Here is a 23968-nt window from a genome sequence, read left to right as displayed (position 1 = left end):
TTTGAAGCATTCGGTGAAGTGACCCACATTTTATAGTGGTTATCCACTTTCTCACAGATGCAGAGTTGCTAACTCTTCAAGAATACTTTGTTTGCTCTTTAGATCGAGTGAAATTATTTGTATACAAACCCACATCCCTTCTTGTCAGTTTCTCCAGGAATAGATTTTCTCTGTCCATAATTTCCACAGTTTCGTAACTATTTTAACAGAAATGTCTTCAAGGAAACGTGCAGGTTTGAAAAGCAACTGAAGCTTGCATTTTAATCATGGTTTATCCCATTACTTTGAACTTGGAAAAAATATTTGCCCCATATTGTAATTATAGCTGAGGTAGACAGATATTGCAAGAGTATGTCCCTTTCTTGGGGAAATAAAAAACTGCTATACTTTTACTGTGAATTGCATTGTTTTGAATATTTGCATCTGAATGACTGTTCACGACAGCAAACTATTTCAACTGGCTTTGGGTAATTCAAATAGAGCCATGAAGGGATTATGTTAGTTTTAAACATGATTGGTTGAACTCAAGTTAATTTTACATAGTTTTTAATAGTAATTCCATAAAAGCTGTACTTTATCAATAATGTTTAATAGTGGCATGTATTGGTGCATATGTGGGCAAGAGAGGAATAATATACAGATTACAGTAAAACAACTACATATCTGAAGTGCCTCTTAAAAACATTGTTACAGCAATGAGGTTAAGAAGAGGCAGATAAAATACGCTTGTGAAATTCTGTGTAAGGTATGAGGTTGCATTGAAGCTAAGGACTGAGGGGGATCAATTATAACTGTATCAAGAGCAATTAAACTCAATAAAATTTAAGAGGGAAAAATAGAAGAGGAAAAAAGCTCATTTCTTAGGATGAGAAGTCAGTGATGTTTATAGAAGTTTCTCTCACTCCCCTTAATACAAAAGTTAAATAAAATCTCAGGAGTAATTTTTAATGCAGTTTGCAGTTTTCTGAAAAAGGCTTTCAGGCTTCACATAGCAGCTTATCTCCTGCTTTTTTTCCTGTGTACTATTTTTTTTTAAAACACAAAGAGGGGTTTCTTCTTAATTACTTTTACACTTAAGCCAAAACACAGATTTAGATTTTTTTTTTTCCTCCTGTGTATGTACACACATATAGTAATGGATTTTAGATACTGTGTTCTTAAGCACCTGGCTTTGAACATCTTTGGCCTTCGGTGAACAGGGACAAGAAAGCAATTTTGCCTCTGCAGTTTTACGCAGGCATAGGTGTATTTTTAGGCTGTTTCACAATGAGTAACACACTTTCCTTTCAGGCGCTTGCAGGGTGGGGACTGGAGCCCATGGGTTTGCAATGAATGGACAGAGACAAACGCCCTGAGAAATCCATGGGCTTGCAGTACGTGTGCGGCTGCTGCCAGCGCTTGCTGCTGCCCCCGGCGGCAGGCCGCGCCGCGCTGGTGGAGCCCCGGCTCCCCGGGAATGCTGGGAATGTTGAGTCAGGGACGGGCAGCCCAGCCCGCCGGGCTCGCAGCGGACCGAGGGAGACTCGCTGAGGGACAGAAAGACGAGGGACAGGAGCACACAAGCCTCCCCCGACTGCAGCAGGTTCCCTCTCTTCCTCCCCTCGTAGGTGTTCGGTGGCTCGGCTCTCCCTGCTGCCTCCTTCCTCCGCGCAAGTGAGATGTCAGCTAAACGTGATGTTGTAAAATCCATGTGAGGACGAAAGACAGATGCAATGATTTGAAAGGTGAGAAGCTTAAACAAGAATATGGCTGTGATACATGGCTGTAAATTTGTTGTGATTAAGGAAATTGCTATATATTGCTTTCTACAACTGTCTGGTAGCTGAAACTGGAAATGAATTCTCAGGACAGGCTTTTTATATTGCTTTAGAAATATGCTGTAATAAATGGGACCAAGTGCACATCTTATTCTGGTAACAGAGTGCCTCTCCCTACAGAATCGTCAACCAGAAACCTCTCTTGCAATTTCTATTAAAAGCAGCCATAGGAGTCTCATTTTTTGTGCCTAGTGTTTAAAAAATATTATTGTTGTTAAAGTTTTCTAGAATAGAATTGATGAGCTTTGGAAATTCCTAGCTTTATACCTAAATACTAGATAATGTTTGGTGTTTTAAATATCGTGTCAGGAAAAAGGTGAGAGATTTCTGTTCCCTTCTAGCGGCTGGTGAATGGAAACCAGAAACTAACAGGATATTGTTTTGCAGTTATATAATTAATGAATACTTACTGGGGTCCCTCATTTATGATGCTCTGTGATTTTTTTTTTTTTTAAAGATCATTTTAGGTTGGACAAAAGTGATGCATATGATAAAATCATATATTCATCAAGGATACACATATATTTTACTGAGAGCACTAGAGTAGTAATGTGATGGAGAAGGAATATATGGTTTTTTATTAGTGTGTGATGGATTTCTAGGCGGCTACCTGCTAAGCCTCGTGATGGATGGATGGGAATCTACTCCCTTAGCAGCGAACTGATATTTCCCTTTTGATGGACACACCAACCGACCACTTGCATTGCCAGATACAAGCTCGCTGCACATAAGCACGGCCAGTAAGTGCAGTCAAGAGGAGGGCAAATCCTACTTGTCAGGGTTAGTTTTCTGGTTGGCTTTTTAAATCAGTGGTTTCACTTAACTATTTGTTTGTTTGGGATTTGTTTCCATTCCCTGTTCCCGTGCCCCCATCCCCCATGTGCCTGCCCAGGGCGGGCACCTCGCACGCAGCCCCTTCCCGGCAGCCCCGCCGACAGCAGGCCCTGCTCCGGCTCCCCCGCCTTCCAAGGGCGGGGAAGGGGGGAAGATCCCCCCTCCATTAGGTCGCTTCTCCGCTGGCACTTCATCCCCCTGCGGCGAGGCCGAGGGCGGACAAGATCCTCCGTCTCCCGCCGGCCCCCGCCAGCCTCCCGCCGCGCTGCTCTGAGGGAAGGCGCCGTGGCGATCCCGCGCCGCCCTCCTCCCACCTCGGGAGCCGCGAAACCCCACAGCCTCGCTTCAGGGGCTCCTTCCAGGGCGGGGGGCAGCCCTCCCGCCGTCGGTCGTCTTCCAGCCCCAGGGGAGGGGGGACGGGGGACGGTCCTCACGGCCTCCCTTCTCGTCAGCGAGGGGTGAGGAAGCCCGACCACCTTCCTGGCCCAGCTCCCCCCGCAGTGGCTGTGTCAGAGCAGCGCCTGCACCCCCCACCTGCGTCCCTACAGGGACCCCTAAAGCAATCCCTCTGCCGGGGGCATCTCCCTCAATTCTCCTAATAGAAAGGACCCCCCCCGCCCCACCGCTGCTGCCGCTGCGCGGGCGGAAGGCGCCCTCGATCTACCTCGGTGCGGGCCGGGCCCCGCGGCCGCAGCAGCCGCCGGGGAGGAGGAGGGAGGCGGCGGGCAGCGGGCGGACTCGCTCTGCCCCGGCGCTCGCCGCGGGCGGGAAGGCGCCGCCGCCGCGCGCCTCCCTCCTGGGCGGGCGGGGCGGGAACGCCCCAGCGGGCTTGGCTGCGGGGGGGCGGGGGCTGGCGCGTGCCGCTCGCGCAGCCCGGCGGGCGCTGCCCGCCTCCCCGCAGGGGCCCGCGCGGGCGCCCCGGGGATGGGTCCCGCCGCCTCCCTCGGGGTCCCGCCGCCTCCCTCAGGGCCCCGCGGGCCGGGCGGTTTGCCGTCTTGCTTCGCTGCCGGTGCTGCCTGGCGTTTTCTTTACCTGTTCTGTGGCAGAGAGGAGGCTCTTGTAGCCCCTATCCCTTCACGGTCTCATCTGCTTAAGCAGTGCGTTTCCCGATTTCTTCCTTTCCCTGGATACGAAGAGGAAAAGGTTCCTTTTTAGGGTCTGTTTTTGCACGCAGGGAGTGTGTCATGGTAAGTTTCTCCAGTTCCCTTAAAGAATATTTTTCTGTGGGAAGAGCTTTGTTACAGTTTCTTGATGTAAGATACTTACAGTCCCAAGTCTTGGCTTTGTGGGTGACTGTGTTAAGGGTTGTGTGTGAAAATAACTCCTTCCATATCTCTTCAATGCTGTAGAAGAAACCTTTCCATTACTGTTATTTTTGTTTGAAAGCTCTGTGTAGAACAGTTTTCAAAGGCATCAAGGTGAGTTAGCAATTTCGCTTTTCCTAGGGGAAACTGGTGTGGGGGAGGACTGACTGACTTTCTGTCCTGTGAGCGAAGAGGACATCATTTCTTCTTCCAGAGGATTAATGAGATAAGGGCAGTCCCTGAGATTTATGGCTTCACAACTCAGGTTGAAAGTAGGGGTTTAAACTGTGGAGAAACTCTGTGCTGTATCTCTCACAAGCGCGCCCAGGATGGGGCAGATCTTCCAGTTAAGAACCGAGGGATTTCTTATTTGTTCGTTTTAGTAGTGCTAGTTCATTTGTACGATGTCTTCAAATAGATGCTTTCTTTTATCACTGCTAAAACTTCAAATGCAAGGGGAAGGAGATAGTGTTTTGCTAGTGAAGGAAAAAGCGAGTATGTGGACTGTCCTCCTTGTCATTCTCTCAGAAATGCCATGTTTTTACTCGAGAGAGTAGATGGTAAAAATACTGGCTCCAGAAAACTGTTAGAGTAAATAATTTTGAAGGCGAGTGCTGAGGATAGAAAGGTTTCTGTGTTGGAGGAAGTGTGTTTAGACAGGTTTGGAGGAGACTTGGCTGCCGTTATCTTTAAATAGCTCCTCTTTTGATCCTGCTCAGTTGGTGGGGTACCTAGGCTGATATGTTGCCTTCCTGAATGTGGAAGATGATACTGTCTTATTTTCATTCCTCGCTCTAGCATTGAGACTTTCTAATTGTGTGGGCTTTTTTTCTTCCTATACCATGAAGATGGGTTTATGAATAGAGAGTGTCTTGAACTAAGATGCATCCCTTTTTCCAGTAGGTAGAGGATTCAGTTACTGAAATGGTTTCCCTCCTTCCCAAGCATGAAGGAGAAAGTTGGCATGCAGAGGCATCTTTTGTTCTTTCCCATCCTACTCTGCAAAATGGAGTTCCTTGCCGTAGAAACTCTCTGTCTCTGGTCTTCCTGAGCATTGACCTCCTTTTACCTTCTGTTAGTGTTTGAATGCCTTATTATACTCATTATACTTATGATACTCTCTTTTGTGGTTAAGCTGCATTTGGAGGAGACCCATCTCACCACCTCTTGTATTCTGTAGGTGGTTCTTCAACTCCCCTGACCTGCTGGTAGTCAAATTCTGATGAATGGGAGTGTGAGATACAGTGATCCATGCCAGTCACCCCTCCTATCTCTTGCCTGCTCTGAAGGCTGCAGAAAGGTGGCAAGAGAAGGGGTGTCCCATATTTGCAGCAGCCAAATATTAAGTGAGCACGTTCAGCCATTTTAGAATGCCAAATATACCTGGTATTTAGAGAATTAGCTATTCAGCATGCATGTTTTTGTAAAAGAACGCTCAAGGTGATTTTTCTTGCTTTAGAAAGATGATTCTTGCAGACCTTTGAAGGATGACTAACAGAAAAGAGTGGGTTGTTCACCCCTCAAAGAGGGTGAGGCAACCAGCCTGTGTATCGCTTCCAAAGACAACATATGTTCTTCCACCTGTATCTCTTATGGTGTTTATTATATTTTTATCCACTATGATGCATTTGTTATCTTCTCAGTTTAATTTAGTTTGTAAGATGCCTGGGATATATATGGAGATGGTTAGTCAGATCCACCTAGGAAATATTACTGCAATACTGATTTTTTTTTTTCTTCTGTAATGTGACTGCTCTTTTGTTTGTGAGATTATATTTGTTTTCTTCAGTTTTAGGATTGCTTTAAAATATTTTTGTGATGTAAGTTTTAGTTTTGGAGTGATCTTATATGTACTTAGCAATGACAAGGTTACCTCAACATATTTATTTTACAGCATTAATACTAGCTTATTTTCTACAAAGGCCTGGCAAAAGGGTAAGAGTTACTTTAAAGCAAAATGAGATTTTAATTTCTGTTTGAGGGTCATAGTTGATCAAGGGAAAGCTTAGAAATGAAATTCTCTAAATGAAAGGGATAGTGCTGCTTCTTCTGGGTGATACTTAGAAGAAAATGCAAAAGCAGATCAGCAGAAACATCAGTTAAATCTTTTTCTGGAGCACTTGATTTTTAATTTGTCACTTTTTTGTTACATAATGCATTTTATAAACAATCTTATAAATAATGAAACAGAGTGAGATGGATTTATGTTGGTTTGTTACTGCTTGTATGTCAGGTGTGACAAAAAAAATTATTTCCTTATTTCCTTGGAGAATGGTTGTGGACTCTTTGTGGGGTCCAAGAAAGTTTATAAGCATAGATATCCAATGTTTGTTTGGATAAGAAAAGGTAAATGTCTTTAACATTGGTAGCATAGTGTTTAAGTTGTGTTGTTGCTTTCTTGGCTGTTGATCTTGGGGAATTCTTACGATTCACTTAGTGATGGCAGCTTTTGAAATGCCCAGCTTTGGAATATCTTAAATAGCCAGATTTTGTTTTGGAGTAGTGTCGTGGTTTAACCCCAGCCAGCAACTGAGCCCCACCCAGCCGCTCGCTCACTCCCCCCAGTGGGATGGGGGAGGGAATCGGAAGGGTAAAAGGGAAGAAACCTGTGGGTTGAGATAAGGATGGTTTAATAGGGAAAGCAAGAGCTGTGCGTGCCAGCAAAGCAAACCAAGGAATTTGTTTGCTACTTCCCATGGGCAGGCAGGTGTTCAGCCATCTCCAGGAAAGCAGGGCTCCATCATGTGTAATGGTTACTTGGGAAGACAAACGCCATCCCTGCAAATGTCCCCCTTTCCTCCTCCTTCCCCCAGCTTTATATGCTGCGCGTGACGCCCTGTGGTGTGGGATATAATATCCCTGGGGGCAGCTGTCCCGGCCGTGTCCCCTCCCAGCTCCCTGTGCCCCCAGCCTGCTCGCTGCTGGGGTGGGGGGGAGGCAGAAAAGGCCTTGGCTCTGTGCAAGCGCTGCTCAGCAATAACTGAAACATCCCTGCGTTATCAACGCTGTTCCCAGCACAAATCCAAAACACAGCCCCACATTAGCTACGATGAAGAAAATTCACTCTACCCCAGCCAAAACCAGCAGAAGTAGTTACAACAATTAGGAACACCAACCTCATCTCCTTTCAGAGACAGTCTGTCAGGCGCTGAGCTCTGACAAAGGAAAGAATAGTAGCAAAGAGTTTTAGCACTTCTCTGGATAAGGCTCCGTTACTGTCACACCATTTTTGTTCACAGAAACCTGGCATTCCTTCTCGATATTAGAAGTGTAGACTTTGAAATGGGCAGTTTACATGTTTGGAAAGTTGTATATCACTGTGATCTCTTTAATTTGTAATGAGAATCGTGAAGGAGAACTGTAGCATCAGAATTTCTGTTCTTTTAGGATGGCAGATGGAATGCGTCTAAGAATTTGAGGTATACCTCAGAGTTTCAAGTTGTGATTGGATGTGCGGGAGCCTTTGACGTTTTGGAAGTTTAGCAAAGCCTAAGCTTTTCTGAGAAGTTTTAAGATTGTTTTTGAAAGGGGATATCAGCTTTCCAGACTATCTTTTCTAGCGTATCTTAGAAACTCACTCTTGCAGACTGGTGTTCACTGGAAATGCTTCAGACCGGTTAACATGTGGCTTCTTTAATGACCAATGTACTTTTTTTTATATTTAAAGTATCCCACTTTCAACAAGTACTGTCTTTTTTTAAGCTTCTCGCTGCTTGTAATGCTTATTATCCTATCCCTCTAACTGAAGTCACAGTTCAGATGTAGAATCTAGCAGCTAAATTCTACAGACGTGGAAAATTATGAGATTTATTTTGGAGTTAAATCGCTTAAAAAAAAAACAAAAACAAACTCAAATCCTGTGGGAAATGCCATAGAATGGTGAAAGGAGTAAAAAGACCAGTGAAAGACAAATGGTATAGGTACGTGTGAAAATGATGTGCTGTAGTTACTGGGATAACTGTGGAGTTGAGGTGGGAAGTCACTAAAGAAAGCAATGTCTATAATGATTGCCTATCTGGATACAATGTGCAATTTATTTCTAAGGAAGTGAAAAAAAAAAAGGTAACAAAAGTCTCTGCCATTGCTGAATTTAGTCCAACAGATCGCATGTTGCACAGAGCATTGGTAATATGTGGGACAGTTTCCCGCCGAGTAAATAGCTCAGATCACTTGGGATGAACGCTGACTCACTGGCCATGCTATTCTACTGACTTTGAGAGGCTAACAGAACACACTCTGGTGACTTCGTTCCAATTCCTAATGGAGGTTTACGGTGTCAGTACTCGTGGCTACACTATTTGGCATCCATTTGGATTGTCTCATTGCAAAAATAACAAATTGAATGGACTTGGAGACCACAGTACTTGAATTCTCAGGAACTGGTTTCTCTTTGGCAAATATGAGTTGAATCATGTTGGAGATTGTGCTGATGCTTCTTCAGTTTTCAGTACTGTTAACTAAGCTCTTTTCACGGTCAGTAAAATTAATTACAGGTAATCTGCTAAGATACGTATCTCATTATGTCTGTGGTGTGTGCAATGTCTGAATCATTTAGTAACGTTATAGAACAGTATAGGTCTGTGTTATTTCTGTGACGGTGTGGACTTTGACTTAAACAGTTTTCCGCAGTGCATTCTTTTCCTCAAAATATATTGTTGAAATACAGTTCTTGCCACTTGTGTTCTTTGAACAATTCAGATTAGTGGACAAATGTGACATGGTAAAGCACAGTTGTTCTTTTTGTTGACTGATGTCAAATAATAGTGCAAGAAATGAGTACTCTCAGGTGCTTCTCTGGGAGACAGTTTGCTGTGTAAAGCATGTTTATTTTTGATGGCCAACTATTGGCAGTCACGACGTGCCTTGGTTTTCATTTATATATCTTTTTCACAGACCTCATTTGAAATCTGCTCAGACAATTTGTTTTTCTTTAAGGAAAGCAGTTACAATAATGTCTGTCATGAATGTCAAATGTTCATGTCAGATGCCTGTAAGGACTTATAAATTGCAGTTGTGAATTGGCATGATTATGCTCAGCTAAGATGGGTTCAGTGTCAGCGCAAAGGTGGAAGACTGGGTTGTGCTATGAAGTTGGTAATAACCAACAGCCACGTGGCTGGGGAACTCTTTTCAACCTTTTCTGTGAATGAATAAATAAATAAAAAGATAATTCCAGAAGTGCAGTGCCTTCTAATGGTTCCAGGGTGCTGATTTTGTGCTGAATTGAGAGGTAATCTGTTAAACCGCTTGCATCACTTACAGAGCCTGTAAGTCCTTTGGAGAACTTTGATCTAACATGGCTGAGGCACAGCCAGCTTCTTTTTTTTTGGCATGATGCTAAAACATGTGCATGCCCTTATATCCTAGTGAAGAGAGCAGAGAGGAGAGATATTCAGCTTGTTTTTGAGTTCTGATGCCTTCAAAGCATGCTGAATGCACAAATGTATGCTTTTTGTTTTATAATTTAAGTATGTATATTACTAATTTTGAATCCAAGAAATGTAAAATGCATAGCAGATATTTAGGCTTGCTAAATTGTAAATATCCCAATGTTTGAGTATTCTAAAAAAAAATGCTGGAAGTTACACAGGTAGTCTTAATAGCTGATCCTATGACTATTCTGTTGCTTTCTTATGAGAATGAAAGCTGTGTAGCTAAAAAGAAAAATATAGCTTTATCCTGCAAATATATACGTTAGCCTGTGTTTAATAACATTCATGTGAGTAGCCTTAGTGAATTCAATTGAAAATACTCCATTGTGTAGATGTATTTCTGATTATTTCTATGATAGACTTACAAGTTTTAAATGCATCTTAAAACGGAAAGTATTACATTAATGTAAATGACAGAATACTCTTAAACATACTTAATGCAAAAATAGACAAATTTACAGGTCTAAGTATAAATTCAGTTAATTTCCTTTTACATTATTTTTAGTTCTTAGATTTTATTCCTGAAACAAATAATTGCATTCTTTATTGTGGGTTTAATATATGTATGTGTTATCAGGTAAACAGCCTTACGTTTCAAAGACTGTTGGTATGAATGTTGACAATATAGATGTTTGGTGTTGTATGAACATATGTAACAAGTTTTTTTGGTATTCTCCTTTTGTGGCCTTGTTTGAAAAACATCGTTTATTTTGGCATTATCAAAACATTCCTGATGCATCAGAAGTGTGACTTTTCCTATTGTAGACATAATTTGTAAGGAAATATTTTTTTAATATCATGATATTTTTCTTCTGTCATTTCTGAGCATTGAACTGACTCTATTCTTCGTCTTTTATTGTTACTCTCTTATAACCTTATTTGCTATTATGTATAGGAAGGGGAAAGAAAGACAATAGGTGTTGCACAGAGAGCGTTTACAAAAGCTTTCAGTTTGTAGCAATGTCTTCAGTATAAACACACATATAAAAACATTAAAAACATTTTTATAAATTATAATTTTTATGAACCTCTTATTTGTATTACTTTTGAAGATCAAATGTGGTCTTTTCAATACCTGAGTTTAAAGAGCTCTTTCTGCAAGGTCTAAAGAAAGCATCACAACAGTTCTGCATATTGGTTCCTCATTCCCAGATTTTTGGAGTGATCCTTAACCTATCTTCCCTTCTTGCATAAAGGTATAACAGTTAATGTAATAAACTTCTACAATAATATTTGTCTTTGTAAGTAAGTGTTGCTTACTCTCACAATGGGCTCTGTTAGTCCAGAGTATGTGAATGGAAAAATTAAATGCACACAATTATTCTGTAAGAAAAAAGAAAGTTTCTATCAGAATCACAACTCAGTGTTGTTATCATGCATACAATTTAAAGACTTAAATTTTTGTTTTAATGAGATCCTCACCTTCCTCACATTTGATTGAAGAATTTGAACCATAATTTGCTTTGTTAAACGTTCAGTTTTCCTTGCTCATAAACAAGGCAGAGGAAATGTTGACTGGGGGATAAATTAGCAATATGAAGTTGCAAATGTGAATCAACCTACTTGCTTCACTTTTTATTGTGTACAACTTGGATGCTCCATGAGCAAGGCAAATCAGATTGCAGCTAAGAAAAGGAAGCTTAGCTATTTAAATCATAATATAGATATATTATTTTTTACTTATATTTTTTATTAGTTTTTTTCCTTTACCCTACTATTTTATTTACCTTTTAAAAGTAATTATAAAAATGGAGATTCAGTTGGAATTATGTCCTCATATGACTCTACATGTGTTTATAATGAAATATATGTGTAGTATTGCTAGGAAAAAAATCTTTTATAATATGTCTGGAACTGTCTCTTGTGTCCCTCTTGAAGTTACAGATGCTCTGTAAAGAAGCTTTAAAAATTAGGCTTTTGTCATTATTAAGTATAAATAAGAACTAACATATTGCTTAAAAGGGGGATAAAGGTGACATTTGTTGCCATTTTAAATTTAGAAATAATAGAAAGAGCAAGACTGATCTTCCGGTTTTTGCTAGAAAACTTTCAGGTTGTCTTAGATCATGCTTATTTTTAAGCTCTCACTTCTCATTTGAAATAGAAAGGTAATTCAATCTATAACAAAGGCAGTGTTTTTGTAAACTGTTAAACAGTCATTCAAGTTAGGTAAATTTTGGCAAAAGAAGAGCAAAATTGTGCTACTCATTAGGCATAATTTTTTTAAGTTACTATGAAGAATGGTGTATACTTTTATATTTTAATATTTTTCCCTAAAGGAGACTTTTTTAGTAAAAAAATTTAAGACTTTTGTTGTTGTTGTTTAATAGTAATTAAACTAAAAATACCACTTGCCTGGCTAACCAGATGCCTTAGAATAATCCTCCACAAAAGACTGGAGTTTGTAAATGCAGGCTTGCATTGATAAGTGAGATTTCTTGTCGAGAAAAAAGTAAAAGGAAAGTGATTAACAATTGCAGGATGGAAGGCACAATGAATACAGACTAGGATACAGAATTGAGCACACAAAAGACACCTGCATACCTGCAAAGACTAACATGTTAGGAATTCTTTCTCTGTTTTGGAACGTATGTGTTTCTATCCTGTATTACTTGTGATTCTGCTTCTCCCCCTGCCCCCTGCCCCCCCCCCCCCCCCCCCCAACAAACCAACCCCCCAAAATAGGATCTTAACATTAAAAGTTGCAGAGAGAGGAGATGGCTAGCAAAACAATGGCATGATGAACTCAGGACAGTGAACTTTGGTCAATTAAAACTGGGGTATTTTACCCTGCATCTTTGAAACTTTACTTTTAACAACCCTGTTAATGCTGGTGCTTAATATTTTAAACAAAAGATGCTAAACATCCCTGCTTCTGTTGACTGACCATTAAATCAGAATAAAATTGGATAGTGATATATAGTCTACATTGGAAGATAATTTATTGTGCAGGCTGTACTTGGTTTTGCTTGCCCAGAATTGGCAGATACGCTGCCCTATAGCTTTTTGTAAAGATACAGTGTGTTCTCTGGCAAAACCAATGAAAATTAGACATGGTGATTCTGCCATTGCTTGGCTATAGAAGCCTTTTCTTGTTTGTTTGTTTTTGATGCTCTATCTTCAGGTCTTTAATATTTTAAAGAACATAAGAAAAATAAAATAATTTAAAAAATCTTAAATTGCTCACCTCCCTTAGACATCTTAGAAACCCCAGGAAGGCTTTCTTTTGTCACATGCAGGAGTGCAAGAAAACTCTTTTAGTGCAAGTGTTAGAGATAAAATGTTAAGAATTAGTGTTTCAACAACAAAGAGAGACCTAACTTAAAAGTTATAAAGTAATGGAGGTGTCAGTCGATGGAGTTTAAATATTACTTTGATTTAAAGCCCATTTCTAATTAATATTACGCTTTAAAAGTGTTTTAAAACAATTATAATGTCTTTAACATTGTAATAAAGAGAAAAAGTCAGTGCATTGAAAAAAATGTACCTCTACTGAACACTAGCCTTATTTTAAAACTGTGAGACTCATATAAAAGAGAATAAAAAGGTATTGTTGACTCTTCACTTAAATATACTTGAGAGTAACATAACTGACAATTGTGATAATTCAGTGAGATCTGCTTCTTTTTCAAGATTGTTAATACTGCATTTTGAGCAAATATTTCCATTGCTGTGAGTTTCTGATCTCATGATAAGTATTAATTGCTGTCACTGCACCTGACGACATTAGAATGCCTGACAATTTTATTTTCCATATATGTCACTAGATGCATATTCAGCAGCCATTCCTACTTTCTCCTTCATATACCAATACTTTTGTATGAAATAGAAATGAAAGGCAGGCAGGTGTGATGAACTATTCCTGTGAGGTGGTAAGTGCCAGTTCTTTCATTTAGCATTGATGGGAGATCAGGGACATCACCAACTCGCAAGATCAGAACAGGCTCTGAAACTAACTTTATACACAACTACATACCAGGGACCGGTATCTTGGGAAGAGTACAGGGACACTGCCTGGTTGTGTAAGGATGGGATCAGGAAGGCCAAGGCTCGGCTGGAGCTGAACCTGGCGAGGGATGCGAAGAATAATAAGAAGGGCTTCTATAGGTACATTCACCAGAAAAGGAAGGTTAAGGAAAACGTACCCCCTCTGATGAGCAGTAGTGGCGAGCTGATAACAGATGAGGAGAAGGCTGAGGAACTCAAAAACTTTTTTGCCTCGATCTTCAATGGCAACCTCTCTCCTTACACCTCCTGAGTCAATGGGCCACGTGATGGGGACCGGGAGGACAGAGGTCCTCGCACTGTAAGAGAAGATCAGGTTCACGACCACCTGAGGAACCTGAACGTACATAAGTCTATGGGTCCCGGTGAGATGCATCTGAGAGTCCTGAGGGAATTGGCTGATGTAGTTGCTAAGCCACTCACCATGATACTTGAAAAGTCATGGCAGTCAGGTGAAGTCCCTGGGGACTGGAAAAAGGGAAATATTGCAGCCATTTTTAAAAAGGAGGACCCTGGGAACTACCGACCGGTCAGCCTCACCTCTGTGCCTGGGAAGATCATGGAACAGATCCTCCTGGAATCTGTGCTAAGGCACGTGGAGGACAGGGAGGTGATTTGGGACAGTCAGCATGGCTTCACCAAGGGCAAGTCCTGCCTGACCAACCTAGTGGCCTTCTATGATGGAGTAACTACATCAGTGGATGAGGGAAGAGCTACGGATGTCATCTATCTGGACTTCTGTAAGGCCTTTGACACAGACCCCCACAATATCCTCCTCTCTAAATTGGAAGGATATGGATTTGATGGGTGGACTGTTCGGTGGATAAGGAATGGGTTGGATGGTTGCATCCAGAGGGTAATGGTCAATGGCTCGATGTCCAGATGGAGAACAGTGACGAGTGGTGTCCCTCAGGGGTCTGTTTTGGGGCCAGTGCTGTTCAATATCTTCATCAATGACACAGCGGGATTGTGTGCACCCTCAGCAAGTTTGCAGATGACACCAACTGCAGCAAGTGCAGTTGACACGCCTGAGGGATGGGATGCCATCCAGAGGGATCTGGACAGGCTGGAGAAATGGGCCTGTGTGAACCTCATGAGGTTCAACAAGGACAAGTTCAGGGTCCTGCACTTGGGTCGGGGTAATCCCCGATATCAATACAGGCTGGGGGATGAAGGGATTGTGTGCATCCCTGCCGAGAAGGACTTGGGGGTACTGATAGACGAAAAGCTGGACATGAGCCAGCAATGTGCTCTCACAGCCCAGAAGGCCAACTGCATCCTGGGCTACATCAAAAGAAGTGTGGCCAGCAGGTTGAGGGAGGTGATTCTGCCCCTCTGCTCTGCTCTGGTGAGACCCCACCTGCAGTACTGCGTCCTGCTCTGGGGTCCTCAGTACAAGAAGGACGTGGACCTGTTGGAGAGGGTCCAGAGAAGGGCCACAAAAATGATCAGAGGGATGGAGCACCTCTCTTATGAGGAAAGGCTGAGAGAGCTGGGGCTGTTCAGCCTGGAGAGGAGAAGGCTGCGGGGAGACCTTATTGCAGCCTTCCAGTACTTAAAGGGGGCTTATAAGAAAGATGGCGACAGACTTTTTAGCAGGTCCAGTAGCGATAAGACAAGGGGTAATGGTTTTAAACTAAAGGAGGGGAGATTCAGACTGGATATAAGGAAGGAATTTTTTTACAATAAGCATAGTGAAACACTGGCCCAGGTTGCCCAGAGAGGTGGGAGATGCCCCATCCTTGGAACCATTCAAGGCCAGGCTGGATGGGGCTCTGAGCAACCTGCTCTGATTGTAGATGCCCCTGCCCATTGCAGGGGGGAGGGACTGGAGGGTCTTTAAAGGGCCCTTCCATCCCAAAGCATTCTGTGATTCTATATGTACTATTTTTATAACTAACTACAAGAGAAAGTAGATAAAGTAACACTTATTGACAAGTAAAAATAACTCTATTGTGCAGACTATAGTAAAACTTACATTTACATTAGAAATGCAGATTCAGGACACTCTAAGGAACCTAAATGAAGATGATGTTGCTTTTAATGTTGTCATGTATATTTTGTTTTTCAAACTTCTAAGGAATTGTAGAGTAGTAGGAAGAAATGGGTGATTTTCTTATGATTAAAGAATGGGGGGATGGAAATAAGTAATTTGATCAGTCTGATGGCGGTAAGTAGGAAAAAACAATACTTTGTCCTTTTAATAAAAACAGTGCAGAACTTGTACTAACCCCATATGAACCAGCATTTTGTTCATCATCTTTTTGTTAATTAAAATAAGGCATGCCGTGCTTCTCAGATTAATGAAGAAAGGAAGCCTACTGTACAGTAGATTTTGGTTCTCTGTATCTACTTTGCATCAGCTTGTTTTTTTTTTTTTTTTTTTTTTAAATCAGCATAGAGAATAAAAAATGTGCAAAGAAAAGAGTATTCTCTTTTATGAGGACGTGTTGAGCCACTGTTAAAACAGTCAAAACCCAAGGTAAATCAAAAGAATGTGTCAGAAATATTTCTGGCTCTTGGTCACTACTTTAAATACACATGCATCCATGGGCTTCTGTGTACAGTGATGGTTTTTGTTATGATAAGAGAGTATTTAAATGATTCCTTTATTAAAAAAAATCCTTACTGTTTGCCAGGATGTGTGTTTAGGGAACAGAACTTTTTCTGTGAATCTCCTTCCTTTTGTGGTATCTCAAAACACAGGGAAGATGAGCCCTGGTGGAGAATACAGCAGCATTATCTTCTACATCATCTCTCATTTCTTCTATTTTGTTGCTCTTTGTTTACATCTGGGGAGCTGTATAGTACAATTTTAGACAGGTTGGAAGGCATTGAGTATTTTAAAAATCAGATTGATAATTTCTGCACTTAGCTGTCGCTATATGTTATTTGGGGAGGATAGCTGTAAGGGAGTTCCCTTAAAGCTTTTGGTAGTATTATAAATGTTTGAGCTCTTGGCAAGTTAATGTTGGCAAGTAGTTGTGCAAAGCTATTAAATATTTGGCTAATATCCAAACTTACTGCTGACTAGGTGATTCTGGCCAGAGGAGGAGACACAGAAACTCTAAACTGGCCCTGATCTTTCTAAGCATACTTGCCAGGATTTTTTCTCTTCCTTCTCCTGCCCCTGCCCCCCTGTATTTTGGCGGCTGTTCTGGCCCCACTATGTCTGCCTGTGAAGATGGCATAAGTGGTCAGCATGCGAGAGATATTGACAGAAAGTCAGAAAGTAGGTCCGTGTTCAAATACTGGTTATCAGTTGATGATAAGGAAACTGTAACGCTGACCCTTATGAAACTAATAGCATGCCCTAGTCTGAGAGAAAAAACAAACAAACCCAACACCCCCCACCCCCACCCCCCAAAAAAAACCAAAACCAAACAAAAACAAACCTGGAAAAACCAAACCCCCCAAAAACAGGAGAAGGAAGAAATCAAGTCTTTGTCCTTCACTAAAAATGTTTGGCTGCTGTTAGTAATATGAAGAATGATTTCTGTACAGTTAAGATGATAATTTAGATTTAGTAGTCAATGCACTTCTTGAGCATAGTCTGAATATTTGCTCATATTATGTGTTTTCTGTCATGTGAATACTTTACGAGGAAAGGTTTGCTACATTTTTTGTTGTCTCTGACCCTGTATCTAGTTACTGAAGTTTTTCTACATTTCTTGGTGTTTTCCAGCATAGTGTGATTGGTAATTTTTTTCAATAAAATTGCTAAATCTGCTGTGGAATTAGCCACATTGCGTGCTGTCTAGCACCTGCTTGTTAGTGAAACCTCTAATGTGAAACTGTTGAGAACTCTGTATGCGCTGTGGCTACCTGCAGAACTGGTAGCAAAGTTCAAACTGTATCCTTTTTTTTAATGGTTTAGGAATATCTGATCTGAGACTGATGGGCTGCTTAGGCCCAAACATTTTATAGGAGAGACATGGAATGTAACAACATATTGTGTTTTTTCTGAACTGAATGAAGGAAGAATTTAGTAATTTCATTAAAATTTATTCAGACACCACAGGCTTTTGTCTGGCAAGATCTAGTTTCCATTTTTTTCTGGACCATCAGGATTCATAGAGCTCAGGAAACAGGCAAAATAGCCCCCAGTCTGTTCTGAGGCTAAACTACAATGCCTCTACACAATTCTTTTGGACTTGTTATGAAAAGATTGACAGACACAATGCAGAAAATTCTCACTTGCTTTGAACTTGGTGACACTGATTTATTCAAATAGCTTAACAAAATTAATTGAGGTTTTTTTGGGGGGGTGGGTTAAGAGTGTGTAACCAGTGAAAACCAGAAATTATGGGGTTCTGTGAAGACAGTATTTCAAGGAAACTGTGTAATTATGTAAAATGTCAAAGTAATGCATTTGGAAAGTAAATTGAGTGAGACAGACCTTCCATTAGTATCATATTAGAATCCCATGTTTTTAGTCTCTATAAAAATAGATAGTTAAAAGGCAAATAAAATGCAATGTCAGAGACTTAAGTGATGTGGATAATGAGAACCCGTGTTGTTATTGTCTGCAGAGTGCAGGTAATGAGATGAGGCAGAAATGTGGAAATAAGCTAAGCCCAAATTAGAACAGCCACCAGGAAGTATTTTTTCATGAAATAGACTATTTGTTATTTGCTGGGATTTTCAAGGCTGAGGAGAGCATGGTGGGGGGAGGTGTCCCCTCCCCCCGCCCCCCCCCAAGAATGCATGCTTAATTTTCCGAATCTTTTTATATAGTTTTGTTTTCAATGCAAAAAATTGAAGTCACAACTATAATGGTTAGTTTTTATGTCATGCATTATGTACATTAAAAAGTATTTTTGAAGTAAGAAAATATTGAGACGAGTAAATAAGCATCTGTTTTTTCTTGTCCTATTTAAGCTGATCTGGATTTCAAAATTCAAAATAACCTTTTATGGGAAAATGCATGCAATGGGTCTGCAGTCTGTCTCAGACCAGACTGAATGGATCTGGGTGACTTTTTGTCTCAGAGAAGTTTTTAGAGGGTTATAACCTTCACGAGTTGTATTGGAGCTCCTTTGTGCTTGCTCCTGCAACATCTACAGCTTCTAGGCTTCTGTCAAGAGGGAGGGTTGGTCTCTTCAGTTGTAGATATACTGTTCGTGTCTATACAGCTCTCCCATCCTCCCCATAGTATATGAGAGTCTTATGTTTCCCCTTGATTCCATTTATCTTTCCACTCCTTGCGTTATGGTGCATAAGGGTTATGCTTTAGTTCAGCAAAACCATCCTTGAAAAATTGGGTGAAAAATGATTGCTTTAGAGTAATAATTTTTTCCTTCCCATAAATTAAAATAGCAATAGAAAATCAATTTAGTTTTCAAGATAGAATCATCTATGTCTCGCCTGCCTACTCTGAGTTCAACTAGAACAGTTCTGTGACAGCAGGTTCTATGGGAAGATGGGAGAAGGGATCTCCTCTCTCTTTTTCTCCAGGCAGTGGATGGTGATCTGTGTGGCAGTGGTTGAGGCCCTGAGGCTGATATTGCTTCTTCATGCCTCCGCTTCCTGATGCGTTGAGACACACAGTAAATCTTCCTGAAGCTAGGAAGGTTCCGTGTATAAGCAGTAAAGAGTGGAAAATGATGTAGGTGCCTTTCTCCCTTCTTCCATAAAGCAATGGCATAGGGCTTCTGCTGTGTCTGAGACTTTTCACAGCCATAAAGGAAGGCTCAGGGTTTATCCTTAAGATGTATATACTTCAAAAAAGCACACTTCTATGTGCTTGCCTTTTTCCAAGGTGTTTGCAAGAAAGCCAGTCTGAATAATTCAGGTTGTTGTAGGTAATGAATTGCAAACAAAAATAGAGATAAACTGTAAGAGTATCTTTAAATCAGGATTTTCAGCTTTTGGTCTGTGAGCTATCCTTAGTAGCCCATGAAAGTAAGAAAACCAAGCATATTGTCAATGTGCTTCCACTTTCTATGTCGAGGTCTCCATCTTGATTAGAGTATTTTTAGGAGGAAAAATAAAAATAATAATTGAAAATACTGTGGAGGTAATAACATTTCTTTTGGTTGGTGGTGTTTTACTTCTGTTGCTTTCAGAATTTTCACAGGCATGTGAGAGTTACAATGTTAAATCAGTATGCAAACATTATTATTAAAGTAAAGGAGATGCCCAGAGAGAAGTCAGTCTCCCTTTGGATGAGGGATGATGATTCCCTTTTTAAGTAGGGCTCAATAGTAAGCATTGGAGTGCTAAGCAAGATAAGTGTCCTCTGCTTTGAGATGAGAACTTCTCAAAACTTCACACAAGTAGAGAAAAGGAGACAGACCACAACTAATAAACTCTAAAAGGCAAAACAAGTACCAAAAAATAAATATCAGAGACATGAACAAAGGGCTAAGTAGGATATTAAGTGACTGAAAGGAAGAAGCATAAATTACTTATCAGACTGTGGCAATGGAAAGGAAAAATAGTATTGATATGATGTAAGGGTACCCTATACGTGTATGTTTGAGGATCAACAAGTCTGCACCAACCGCCACCACCTGGCCATGTATCAGGTCTGCTGTATCTAAAAATATTTGCTTGTATCCAGTTTAAATTGACGTTGACAGTTCATGTTAGCAATCTTAGTTTTTCACCAGGCCAGATTTTTTTTTGGGGGGGGGGGGGGGGGAGGGCAGGGGAAGAGAATTGTATCAGTCTAAGACAACAGTTTCTTTTGCTCAGGATGTGCCATGAGCCAGTGGAAGGAAAATGATCTTCAGCTCTGATCTCATGTGAGATCCTCTTTGAAGGAGCTACAGAACTTTTTCAGGAAACTAGAATTATACAAGGATGGATTTCTCAGAGTGCATTATGAGTGATGTTATTTGGCCAGAGGATGCAGCCACTTGAGAATTAGGATAAGCAATTGCATTGCCCCCAGTCACCATGAGGTGTTTTTTATTGATCAATGCATTGAAGTTGAGATGGCAGAAAAGCTGCACCAGGCTTTTTGTGGAACAAGCTGTGGGTCATCTCTTGAATGCTGGATGACACCTGAAAAGGGGGGCAGATTTGTATATTAATGATAAAATGTCAAAATTTGAAAATTCAAATCAGCAAGTTACATCTGGTTCCTTTAAATCTGTGTGCCTTGGGGCTGAATTCTGGAAGCTTTATGAGGTTTTTCATGGCTCAAGAAGTTGGATCAGTCTTTTGCATCTAGAATTAAAAATATTCATGTTACTTTGAGTTATGTGATCCTGAAGTAGAAGAGTTGCTAGAGTGTAATTTTGTATCTATGTCTTCCTAAATAGTTAAAAACTACATTTTCGCATTGAAGTAGGTACCCCTGCTTTGCTTTATGCATAGCCGAATTGTTTGTACATGGCAAAAAGTGCCAATGTATATAGCTGAGCTGTTTGTATGTGGCAAAAAGCGGTAATGTTTTATTATGGAATTCCTGGTCTTGTTAATGTAGTTTGTATGGAACAATGTTATGTTAGCTTGTTTGATCCATTTTGCCGAGGGCAATATTTGCATTGTAATGAATTACTTTTAATGGAGCAGTGTGGGTGCAGTACAGAGAGTTCAGTGTTTCCAAATTATCAATGTTGAATAAATGCTGCACTCTTATATTTTTGTCCAGCACCCATAGTGGCTTTGTCATCAACATTTCAGTGTAGTGTAGTGCCGTGCCTTCCACTTCTGAATCTTCTGACTCTTGACACAAGACTCTTGTGACCTCTTGGGAGAGAGGTGAAAATTCACAAGAATGGCCCCTGTTGTATAATAGTAGTTGAAAACAGTTGAACAAGTTGAAGCATCTCAGCTAATTCAGATGCATACTGGTAATTCAAATGAAACAAAACCACTTTAGACTATGCTAGCTGTTAAACTTGGTGAAAACATAGCATATACCGAGCAATTCTTAGAATTCATATAAGCCATGTGGTGTATGCTTATGTGGGATAATGAGGGGTCAGTGGAGAACTCGGCATGCTTCTTGTTTGATGACATAATTAGTATCCATAATGTTTTATGCTAATATTGTTGGTGAGGATTTAATATACTAGAGCTTATTAATAAATATAACATCAAATCATCCTTCTGCCTGCCCCTGCATCAACACTTTTTTCACAGCAAATGTGGAACAGATGTTTTAAATCACTGGGAAATAATGTATCTATAGATAATGAGGATGCCTTGAGGGTATGGTTAAAGACTACTGGATTTGACTGAATCCAACTTTTATTCTTCCTCTACTTACCTTTGAAATAAATGGTGCTAGATCTGGTTAATGATGACCAATTTAATTAATACCACGAATTCATTGAAATGGTCGGATTTGTTTAGGGAAAAAAAAAAAATTAGCGGGCCTACCTAATCCTAGAGTCCTGTTGTATTTTTATATTTATGCTATGTAAAGTTAATAAACTTACTCAAAATTTGGTAAATCTATAATGATGCTATTGAAGAATTTGAAAACAGAGCATTAGTCCACGTCTATCTGTTTGGTTAAATAAAGTACAAGGATAGTTCTATCAGGGTAATAATATGATATCCATAGGAAAAAAAAGAAAGAAAATTGTATTTCACAGGCACTCCTTTTCTAAGTGAAAACCTAGATTATTGTCATGCAGCCTTTTCCTGAGAAGCTTACTAACAACAAATATTAGCAAGCTAGCACTTCATTGAACAAATAATACTGTGTTGTAATACATTATAATTGTTTAGAAGGAAATATTCACTCAAATTAGCTTAGTTTTATTGTTAATTTTTCTTACTAAAATATATTTGTACTGGTTACAGCTGAACTATTAGGAACACCATTTTCTTCATCCTTTTTCCTATCCAAAAACCTTTTTGTTAATCCAAACAGAAATTAAAACCCTTGCCTATTTCCTTGTTTTGTCTTAATTAATCTAATATTACTAGAGAATATACAGAACTGCTGAATTGCTACTTTTATACTGTCTTTTGAAAATTTAATATCTTAGTTTGGGTAGTTCTTAATGTCAACAACAGCTATTCTTTTTTTCTTTATATTATTCCACATGGTCAATCATTTAAGTCTGTTAGCATATCAGCTAAGCTATGTGTTTGGGCCCATGGTGTTTATTGCAACATAAAGCTTGTTAAACTAAGTCAAAATGTCAAGATATTTTCTAGCAAGAAAGAAATAAGCAGTTTTTTCTTCTGAATGAAATTAGTTTGAAAATGCATCTTTAACTAGTCATCCTAAATACAAAATGTATAGTAAATTTTATTTTTAAAGTAATTACTCTAGGAAGTGGGTTACTTTATTTTCTGATATATGCTGATTACTTGTAAACTTATTTTCCAAGATGAAAATGTACTTAATTTTATAACATCTTTTTTCAGGTCTCTGACTTCGGAGGAACAACAGATTTTTGCCTACTGGAAGAATGCAGTGAAACTGCCAATATTTCTAGCTGGGATTATAAATTTAATATTCAACTTTAGTGTTACTAATTTCTTACTAAATAGTACCTCAAAGTAGAAGAAAAATGTATGGAAGTGCAAGAACAATCAGCAACTTAGAAGGAAGTCCCTCCAGGTCTCCTCGTTTGCCAAGGTCTCCTCGTCTGGGCCATAGGCGAACAAATAGTGGAGGAGGAGGAGGAACAGGTAAGACGTTATCAATGGAGAACATCCAGTCCCTTAATGCAGCCTATGCAACATCTGGACCAATGTATCTGAGTGACCACGAAGGTGTAGCTTCTACTACTTTCCCAAAGGGCACAATGACTCTTGGAAGGGCTACAAATCGAGCTGTGTATGGTGGTCGAGTCACAGCTATGGGGAGCAGTCCTAATATTGCTTCAGCTGGACTTTCGCACACAGATGTCCTCTCGTATACTGATCAGCATGGAGGCCTGACCACATCGTCACACCATCACCACCATCAGGTTCCTTCTATGCTGAGACAGGTTAGAGATAGTACCATGTTAGACCTGCAGGCTCAGCTTAAGGAACTACAGAGGGAGAATGATCTTCTCAGAAAAGAACTAGACATTAAGGACAGCAAGCTGGGATCCTCCATGAATAGCATCAAAACTTTCTGGAGTCCTGAGCTAAAGAAAGAGAGAGTATTGAGGAAAGAAGAAGCAGCCAGAATGTCAGTTCTTAAAGAACAAATGAGAGTTTCCCATGAAGAAAATCAGGTAAGTAATTCTGAAAGTTTCTTTCTGTTGATTTACAGCTAAGTACTTGATGTTTTGCTTGTGGTACTGTATCCTATGCTGGAACAAGTTTGACATTTACAGCAAGAATTGTATGTTTTGGTTTGTCTCCCTCTAGCTGCTAAACAGTAGGAAAGGACATTAATAAGAAGCTGAATGCAGGTTATGATTTCCTTCATGCAGCATTCTTTCACATTATAGCTGACGAGAATGGTTGTCACTACCTGTTTTCTTATTTTTGAGACTCTAGTGGTTTTTTGCAGCAACAGTGTAAATATACTCAGCAGCCTTTTCTGAACAGGTAAATGAGCCACTTCTGCAAAAGTATAAACATCCAGAGGCATATTTTGTATGAACTGTATAGGGATTTAGCTGGCCAGTTCTTTAAAGTTAAAAGAAGATATGATATCATATCC

The 23968-nt window shown here is 40.2% G+C and overlaps 1 protein-coding gene across 4 annotated transcripts in view; it reads left to right on the top strand.

The window, feature by feature from the left end:
- Positions 1–1368: 1368 nt before the first annotated feature.
- Positions 1369–23968, top strand: part of ERC2 (ELKS/RAB6-interacting/CAST family member 2) — a 531140-nt gene continuing 508540 nt past the window's right edge. Inside the window, exons 1-2 of one of the 4 annotated variants that reach the window (XM_087745271.1) lie at positions 1369–1724; positions 22732–23534. In XM_087745271.1, coding sequence (XP_087601397.1) covers positions 22878–23534 — 657 coding nt within the window. In that variant the 5' untranslated portion in view covers positions 1369–1724; positions 22732–22877. The remainder of the gene's footprint in view (positions 1725–22731; positions 23535–23968) is intronic. The other 3 variants (XM_087745274.1, XM_087745273.1, XM_087745272.1) reach the window with 3 other exon arrangements.

This window comes from Nipponia nippon, unplaced genomic scaffold (assembly GCF_047370975.1).
Source record: "Nipponia nippon isolate SJK-2023a ecotype South Korea unplaced genomic scaffold, ASM4737097v1 scaffold_9, whole genome shotgun sequence".
NCBI classification, from domain to species: Eukaryota; Metazoa; Chordata; class Aves; order Pelecaniformes; family Threskiornithidae; genus Nipponia; species Nipponia nippon.
Note: the sequence above shows the minus strand (reverse complement) of the source record. Positions and strands in the feature narration are given on the sequence as shown.